We start from the raw sequence: 9,749 nt of genomic DNA, 5'->3' as shown, positions 1-9,749 counted from the left end.
CTGAATTGCACAGTTGTCACCTTTTTTTTTTTTTTTTAGCTGTTTTGTACTCTAACTCATACTTTAGTTTCAAAGTTAAAGCAGCTGAAGTAAACTGAGCAAGCAGCTCTCTATAACCTGAGCTCACAGCGCAGAGCGGTCCAGAGAGATGATTTATGTCACAGACATTAACGTCACTGTAATACTTTGAGGTTAATGAGCAAATGACATCTTTACAGCCCACTGAGAGATACTCCGCTCCGCTGTGTCATGCTGAGAGAAGTCGGCCACTCAGTTTAAAGTGTTTTTGCATATGTAAAGTCTGCAAGATATTTAAACAAGTGAAGCTTGAACCCTGCCATGCAAAGTGGTTTAAATCTTGCATAGATATTCATATTGATGCTGTTTGGCTCAGTGTTTTAGTGTCTTGGCCAGAATTCACCGGTGTAAGTGTGAAGTTGATTTGTGGTCTATGTGTGATAAAATTAGATCAACTCCAGAGTCCACTGAGGGGTATTTTGAGGTTTCAACTGGAGACTTACTGATTAATCCTGCATTTATTTCCCCAATTTATCAATTTATTGTTTATTGTCAGAAAAATATGAGATAACAAACACTCTAAAACCTAAAAATATTCAGTTTACTATTAAATAAGACAAGAAAAATCAGCAAATCCTCATAAAGCTGGAACTAAAACTTTAGTATATTTAGCTTTTTTGTTATCCTCATCCTACCATTGACCCATTTTTGTCTTTTTTTTAGGTGAGGATAGGTGATCTTTAGGGGGAGATGGCAGGTCAACGAGGATGGAGAGCACTTAGGATACCTCAATATACTCAGGAAATCCAAACATCCTCTGAATGACCTCAGTCTCTAGTTTGTGGTTGTAAAGTTTCATGAGGCTGTGATGAGATAAGATCATTTATTACTTTTATTAGTCCCACAGTGGAGAAATCTACAGAGGTCATTTTATACGGTGAGGACAAGTTTCTAAAAATGGAGTCACTGCTACAAAAATGGTTACTATGGATACATTTAAGCTCCTTGGATCCACAAGAGTCTCATCTTTCCAGTCAAATCCATTTCATGCAAATCCAAGACTGTTTCGGGGCTCCAGTATGCAGAAATATTCAAAACAACTGCATGTTTTTTTGCATGGGATTATCTTAAAGTGGGCATGTCTGTAATAGAGGAGACTGGTGGGTAAATGTAGAACCTGTTTTCATTAAGATATCTTTAGGTCAAAGGTCAAAGGACCCTGTTGAACATGACCATGTCAGTTTTTCCTTCACCAACATTTAGCCTAACTTTGGAGCATTATTTAACCCCCTTCCCAATAAGCTATCATGACATAGTTGGTACCAGTGGATGCGTTAGGTCTTTTAATTTCATATCATCTTAGTATCGTTACTCAAACTTAAAAACCTACTACAGACTCTGGAAGAATGTGACGTCAGCCGAAGACGCCGCCTTCCTTGTGGAGCTTTAAAAAAGCTTTAAAAGTTAAAACTGATACACAGAAGCTAAATATTTTGATTAATTGACTAAATGTTTCATACATCTCATACTCTCCATCAGTGAAGGAAGACTCAGCATTGAGACTAAGTTTATGATCTCACCCCCCCTCCATACAGACACACACACACACACACACACACACACACACACACACTGGTTATCACATGTCTGGTGTTTCACATTCGAGTCACATGACGAAGCCTGAGCCGGCTCCATTCACTGATGACGGCTGCAAAATGCTGTTAAAAGCTCAGAGAAAGCCAGGAAATAGAGTTGAGATTATTTTTGTCACTTATTCTTCTCACCTGTGCAGAGAGAGACCGCATGGACGGGACCTACGTATGTTAAACAGGAATAAACAGCAGCAGTTCACAACCTTTTTATTTTATTTTTTTATTTTTTTATTTTTTAGATATATAGTCACAGAAATGTGTCAGAGGAGCTCGGAAAAAACATTTCCTCAACATCACCCGTCATGTTCTGAATGTGCTCTTTTAAAAGGTGTTTTAACCAGATGTTTACAGAGGTTAAAGTCTGATTTCAGGCATAGAGCAGTTTTATATTCATATTATACTTAAATCAATTCATTGTACACATTTCCCTTAAAAAAGAAGCAGACAGGATTTCTGACCCAACTTTACTACTTCTAAAAGTGTACATAAGTTACATATATACATCCTCACTTTTCTTCTTGTGCTGGTGTGACATGTCAGAAGAAGCTGATTAAGATCAATTAAGATCAGAGGACACTAACGAGACAGTAATCTAATTCTAATTTAATAGTACGAAGATGAGACTGAATCCGTTTAATGGCTCTGGTGGGAGTCACACACACACACACACACACACACACACACACAGACGCTACACGTTCGGGCTTTCACTTGAGCCACTTATCGTAAATAAAGCGTTTATTTTCAGGTCACAAGAGCTCGGCTATACATGCGACCTCATGTTAAATCGCAGCTTGAATGCGTTGTTGTGTTAGCGTAGGCCTGATGCTTTGTTCAGCGGTTTGCATCCAAAGGAATGCCATTCTCAGCAGCAATCTGATAGGCGGTATTACACTAATACTGCACACAGCGAACGAGCCGTGAAGTGTGTGTGTGTGTGTGTGTGTGTGTGTGTGTGTGTGTGTGTGTGTGTGTGTGTGTGTGTGTGTGTGTGTGTGTGTGTGTGTGTGTGTGTGTGTGTGTGTGTGTGTGTGTGTGTGTGTGTGTACAGTAAAAGCCTGCAGATTGACACACGGTCATGTTTTTGCTTCATGGTGTGTTCGGGTTCAGCTGGTTAATGTCATTCACGTCGAGTCGTTTTGTTAAAGCTCGACCTGAGGCGCCGATGTTTTTAAAACAAGTCGTGCCTGTTCGTCTGCATGATCTCTGGTACTTTATGTAGTTAATGTTTATCTCTTTTATCTCACGAGGCGTATAGAAAGGTTCTTTAAAGGAAAATGAAAGCTTAAATTCAGTGTTTTCAGATACACATTTATGACATTTTCTCAGTCAAAAATAGAGTAGTGACAGAAAAAATCTCTTATCTTTGGGTTATGAAAGGTTATAAAAGTGCTCTACTTGTTTTCTGGTAATACTGAATTTAAAATTATATATTTTTCAAAGCCTCAAGTCAGAATACCAAACATTCATAAAGTATTTAAAGTATAAAACTGGCTCTCGTCAACTCAGCATCATTCATGACGAAAATGATAACATTAATTATTCAGTTGAGTAGTGATTCAACTGTATTTTATAGTTTATTCACTATAAACTATGCAATTTCTGTTAAACCAGGGCTCTCGTTGGCCCTCTGGATAGATCCCGCTCCCCTAGTCCTCTTTGAAAAGAGTGAGTGAGGGGCCAGTGGAAGGTTTAGCAAGTTGGGCATGAAATGAAATGAAATGTAGAGTAACAGAGATAGGAATCATAAAAAGTAAAACACATGCCCAAACACTGCAGAGAACACTTCTTACTGACACAATACAGAAAATATTGTTATTATTTGATTGTGTGTTAGTTAAAGTCTGATCCAGAGAATTACAGGTTATAGGAATATTATATATTGAAAAAGCTTTAGTGTTTTTGTCGCCAGCTGACGAGGCGTCGACCCGCCATCCTGCATCCTGCTCTCCCACAATGCAACAGCAGCAGGTCGGCCTTACCAGCAGCCGCTCTGCTAACACAAACAGATGGAGCCAATTAATACTAACAATGGGGGGGGGGGGGGGGGGGGGGGGGGCGGATGAGTTTAATTAGCCACCTCGTTAGGAACAGGTTTCTCTCGACAGGTGGACGTTCACTGATGATAAAAGAAAATCTGAGTCTTTACGTTTGTTCTTCTCACTGAGAGTCATGTGATATTTATTCATGTAGGAACGTCGGTGCTGTTATTGAAGCAAGAAGCTGATATTTTAAGAGAAAGGAGCTTTTGTGAGAATGTAAATTAACTTTTTTTTCTCTCTCTCTTTCTCTACAGCTGGCCCTGTCTTCATCAAGTGAGTATTTCTGCTGTTTCTCCATCCTTTGCTGTGTATCCCTCCCTCGTTAAAGCTTTGTTCAATACTCTGATTGATTAGGTTGAAACTGGGCGGAGCTCTGCTGGGAATTATCATCAGCAAGAATTAAATGGTTGACAGAAAATTAGTCAACAACAAAATTGATTAGCTGATCTGTTGTTTATTGTCATTAATTGAGAAAAAAACTGACAAAAATCACATTAATCAGATTTAAACATTTGAAGCTCTTCTGCTTTTTTTGTAGGTTGAGTATCTTTTAATGTTTTTAGTCTGTTAGACAAGAAAGCACTGAATTTGGGTGTGACTGCTTTACTACTTTCCGACTTCTTTTATTGATCAAAAAAAGGAGTGAAAGATTAATTGTGAATAAATATAACTGAACTGAAGTGACATCAGATTGTTCGCACATGCCCCACAAACCATCTGGTCATGTTTGGGATTGGATTCAGGCGGGAACATGTACAGATGTATTTGAGATATATTTGTATTTTGAGTAAAGAAAGAGGGGAAAATAAGTAGGATCCTACAGAGGAGGCTCATTGGGAGCTAAAACAGCCTGTTTGAGACAGAGGCTAAACTGAGTCACTGCATTTAGGGCCAATATAAGATAAATAAGGAGGTTTTTTTTAAATGTAAAAATATTCTAGTAGAGCCCCAGAATATAAATATAGACCTGGAAATGTGCAATCTCCCCTTTAAAGTCCTAAAGGCGTCTGTTACACGTCTGCACAGTCTCGAGAGGATTTCTAATAAACTACTCCTTCTGGGAACCGACTGTGCTGAGTGGGGTCTTTAACAAAGCCTTTAACACACAGCAGCAGGTTAACCTACATGTGAATGTGATGTAACCTCAGTGCGGAAACTACATCTGTCGGCTGACTTAGTGCAGCTTAAACATGCTTATGCACTTAATGCTGCTCACCTCCTTATGTAGAGCTATACGTCGCCTCTCAGGACAGCAGCGTAAGCACTGGATCGATCCAGGGCTACTACTAACCCTTATTTCATCATCGCTTTATTTTGATAAATATTTAGTTGATTAATTGTTTGTCTACAAAACATCAGAAAATAGAGAAGACTGTCTGTTTTCTTAAAGCTGAGACATCTTCAAATATCCTGTTCAGTCCAATCGACAGTCCAAAGATATTCAGTTTAGAGCTGCAACTATTAGTTTATTAATTGATTAGTTTTACCGATAAGTATTCTGATAATCAATTAGTTACTTGGAGTCTTTTTTTTACTAAATATTGATATTGTGATAATACTAATAGGGATGAGTGTTGATGCTTTCTCAAAACATTTACACAATGAGATTACAATTCAATTTATTTATGTAGCGGCAAATCACAACAAAGTTATCTCAAGGCACTTTTCACAAAGAGCAGGTCTAGACTGTAACTCTTTTATTTACAGAGGCTAAATATTCCCCCCCCCCCATGAGAAGCAAGAAAAAACCTTTTAACGTGAAGAAACCTCAAACAGAACTGAGTCTAGATGGGATGAGAAAGAAAGAAAGACGGAGCGGGAGAGAGTGAGCAAGAGGGTGAGTGAGAGAGGGAGGGAGAGACACATTTCTGCTTAAATAATCATCAGTAATGTGGATATAGTGGATAAAAGTAAATATTGGAACAGCTAAAGTAGTGCGTCAAGTTCAGAAAATGACATCATGTTTCCGCAATGCAGCATTTAAAAACTAGGAACGTCGTATGAGCCAGTCTGACATCATGATATTAATGTAATATCAATATATTGCCCAACTCTACTGTTAAAGTTGCACATTTACTAAGTTAAATCAGCTCTTTGTTAGAAAATGAAGTCAGGACTTTAGATGTAATTTGTCAGTATCTATATCAATCAATCAGTCAAACTTTACTTGTACAGTATAGCACCTTTTATACAAGCTAATTTAATACAAAGTGCTTCACATACTGAAAAACACAAAACATAAAAACAAACAAACAAGAAATAATGACTCAATAAAAACATGAACGGAGGAAAACGCTGTCATAACTGTCATGAATCTGCAGTAAGGAAACACTAAAAAGTAGGATAAAAATGTAAAAAGTAAGAATACCCAAATAAAATAAAAGATTAATAAAATATAATAAAATAAAGTGAGTAAAACCAGAAATATGAGGAGGAGTATTAAAAGGAAAACAATGATAAGAAGGAAATGAATACAATGATACAAACAACTAAAGAGGAAATGTGATGAAGTAAAAGCAGACATAAAAGGTGGACATAAAATAGAATATAAAGGATAGTCCAAGTAGTAAAAATAAAATAAAAGACAGATTAATAAATGAAATTACATTTTGCTTATCACCTGCTTTATTAACATTTCGACGTGTTTCTGCTCTCAGTGGTTGGAGACGCGGCCCAGCAGGCAGCAGTGTCCTGTGTGTAAAGCGGGCATCAGCAGAGAGAAAGTCATCCCGCTGTACGGCAGAGGGAGCTCCAGCCAAGAGGACCCCAGGTACGCTGCGTGTTTCACATATTCTGCGTGATAGTTTTATGATTCATATTCAGTAGGAGACTCATGATGACTGTTTCTGTTTCTGTTGTTGCTCAGGTTGAAAACTCCACCTCGGCCTCAGGGACAGAGAACAGAGCCAGAGAGTCGAGGCGGGGTGAGTCAGTTTATACTGTTTCTGTTTACTCACGACTTTAATATTTTCTTTTCTAATTTAACTTCATGTCTGGTTTCTGTACAGATGTTCCAGGGTTTCGGCGACACCGGCTTTCACATGTCTTTCGGCATCGGGGCTTTCCCCTTCGGCTTCTTCACTACAGTCTTCAACACCAACGACCCTTTTCACAGAGCAGGTAAATTAACAGACACAAAAAAAAAGACACCAACATCTTTTTAAAGTCCTCCTTTCCAAAGAAAAAGTGGATAATATGAATCTTGAGTCATCTTTCTACTAACAGGCTTAAGCTCTGTCAGGAGCCGCTGCTTATCTAGTTATATCGAGTTGAGACCATACATGAAAATGTTTCTTCTATCTATGTTACGCATAATATTGTAAACATGTGAGTCCAGATCAAGGTAAACTTTATTATCCCACTAAGGGAAAATTCATGCACATCTCAAATTTGATGACCGTGATGTTCATGTTCATTAGTGCGATATGTACAACTCTTCCTCAGGTGACTGATCGCATCCTACAGACAGTCTGTTGACAATTATAGATATATATAGAGAGGGATGTTATAGAAAGGTTGCAGTACTTAAACCTCTCATTACAAAAATGAATCACACAAGAGCAAAGTGTATTAAAAGTTAAAGTACAGTGCCACCTGCATCTCCGGATTAATGACCTTTTCCCCCCCTCCTGTCTCCCCCTCCTCTCTCAGACCAGTATGCGGGTGATCAACAAGGCAACGGTAACCTCAACAACGGCAACAACAACTGGCAAGACTCCCTCTTCCTGTTCGTGGCCATCTTCTTCTTCTTCTGGCTGCTGAGCGTGTGACGGGGCGGCGAGGAGAGGACGACAGCACGAGATGTCAATGCATGGAAAGACGAGGGGGTCGACGACCGAGAGGGGAGGAGCGCAAATTTAAAGATATAAGAAAAAAAAAAAGAAAAAAAAACTCACACACACTCTTAAGTTGAGCCACAGACACACACTCATGTTACATTTCCTAGCAGGTACTAACTTTGGGAGAGCGGAGCGTTTTTAATCCCCACAAAAACAAGAATTTACAGGAATTTGGCAAAATTCACTTTATAGGATAGTTGCCCCCCCCCACCTCTCCTGTTTCCTTGGTTATATTTATACAAGAAATACCCCCCTTTACACTCCTTAACACCCATAAAAAGTTAGCCCTCCCCCTCTCTCTCTACATGCACCTGTAGATATACGCACACAGACAATAAAGAAAAGGTAGACACTACATTTTTAAGGGGTGTTTTTAGGGGGGAAGGGGTCAGATGAGACAGTATTATGTGGTTAGGCGTCTCAGTGTCCAGCGCTGCACTGGGCGGAGGATTAGCAGTGACTAATTCTGTTTTGGGTTTCTCACATCCTCTTCGAAGAAGTCACCAGTTTACTCCTTAAATAGAGAAGAGGAGGAAAGAGAGAGGGGGGGGGGAGGGGAGGAGGGAGGGGAATGAGGTCATTTTTCTCCTCCTAAAAAAACAAGGCCAAAGAGTAGCGGATCAGTAAGGAGGGAGGGAGAAGATGGAGGGAGAGAGGGGTAAAAAAATGTAATCGAATCACGTTCCTGTTTACAGTGTCTCATGAAATGAACAAGTACTCCTTGATGCGCGTCTTAAAAAAAAAAAAGAAGGACAGATAGAAAAGAGCACAGATGGATGCATTTAATATACGTTTGTCTTAACTAAAAAAACACACAAAAAAAAACTGCCATTGCACTGTGAAGTCATTCGAGCTGTCCTAAAACGATCCAGACTGGATCGTGTGCTTGTGTCGAGTCACTTGTTGCTTCTTTTTCTTCTCCACCCCCGTCCCTCCCTTCTCCTTCTCCTCCTCCGCAGTTAGCTGTGAAACAAAAGCTGAACCTCACAGGAGATAAAAACATGGGGCGGGCGCACTGTTAAAAGGGCCAGTTTGGGAGATTTTTGTGTCAACACGAGTCGACTCGAGATCTAATACAGTTTGTTAATTACAGAGCAAATTGTGTGAAAAGAGAAAGGGGGGGGAGGGGGGGACATTGGCTTGGTTAAAAGTAGCCAGATGTGATGCAACACAGTACAAAAAAGGAGAGGTGATGCAGCGTAACGGAGCGGCGAGGATCCTCCCATTTAGTCACGGAGGTCAAAAAGATCAGCACACTAAAAACCTACAGTTTAGTGACGATGAACTGTTCCCCCTCGGTGTGATAGAACATATAAAAATCACTCTTCTTTCTGTCACAGTTGATTGATTTTCTTTTCTTTTTTCCAACTGTATGTGTCTGTGTGTCAGAGTGAGTGTGTATACAGTATATATTTGTATATATGAATATTGTAAATGCTGTTTTTACGTGTTTCTGAATGGATGACCAGCCATAGAGAGCCAGAGAGGACGAGGCGGTTGCGAGTAGGGGCCTCGAGATGCTTTTGTAAAGCGAGCGATGATCTGTGTTCTGGTTTTCATGAATTGTGCTGAACTTTTTTTGTTTTACTTTAAAAAAGAAAAATGGAAAAAAAAAGGCTTGCAGCCCAAGTTCATAACTCTTCTGCCAATGTCTCCCATAAAGTTAAATAAATGTCGAGAGCAAAAAAATAAAGAAATGTCTGTCCTTCCCTGCTAATGTGATTTGATTCAGCTCGTGAAACACACACACACACATATCCATGTCAAAGATCTCACATCTGAACTAAAACTAAAGTAACACACCTTCATTTTAAATATATAACAAACTGTGTTGTCTTTTAAAGTTTCCTACTGGAAAATTGAAACTAGTGAATCGGGTATTTTAGCACTTTAACGCTCACACCAGGCTCAGAGATAACTCATCTGTAGAGTGGAGGACAGGACTACTGCTGGTTGCTTATCAGTTCTTACATTACTTATTATTATGTGACACTAAACAGGTGATGTGAGCTGGAGACATTGTGCAAAAAAAAAACCCAAACTGGTCTAGGAGATTAAAAACTTGATTAAAAGCATTAACTTGTTTTGTGTCGTCATTGGTTACATCTTAAATTCATGAGAAGGATTTTAAACACGCCACTTTGATGACGACACCGAAGACAAAAGCAACTAAGATTAATTATTAATTGGAAACCTTT

At 39.2% G+C, this 9,749-nt stretch overlaps 1 protein-coding gene across 1 annotated transcript in view; it reads left to right on the top strand.

Moving 5' to 3' along the window:
* rnf5 (ring finger protein 5) overlaps positions 1-9,617 on the top strand; it is a 15,450-nt gene extending 5,833 nt beyond the window's left edge. Inside the window, exons 2-6 of the mRNA XM_062436132.1 lie at positions 3,967-3,985; positions 6,370-6,482; positions 6,579-6,636; positions 6,721-6,832; positions 7,364-9,617. Of these exons, the coding sequence (XP_062292116.1) occupies positions 3,967-3,985; positions 6,370-6,482; positions 6,579-6,636; positions 6,721-6,832; positions 7,364-7,482 (421 nt within the window). The 3' untranslated portion in view covers positions 7,483-9,617. The remainder of the gene's footprint in view (positions 1-3,966; positions 3,986-6,369; positions 6,483-6,578; positions 6,637-6,720; positions 6,833-7,363) is intronic.
* Positions 9,618-9,749: the final 132 nt, after the last annotated feature.

This window comes from Scomber scombrus, chromosome 16, assembly GCF_963691925.1.
Source record: "Scomber scombrus chromosome 16, fScoSco1.1, whole genome shotgun sequence".
In the NCBI taxonomy this organism is placed as follows: domain Eukaryota; kingdom Metazoa; phylum Chordata; class Actinopteri; order Scombriformes; family Scombridae; genus Scomber; species Scomber scombrus.
The sequence above is the reverse complement of the archived record's forward strand: the minus strand, read 5'-3'. Positions and strand labels throughout refer to the sequence as shown.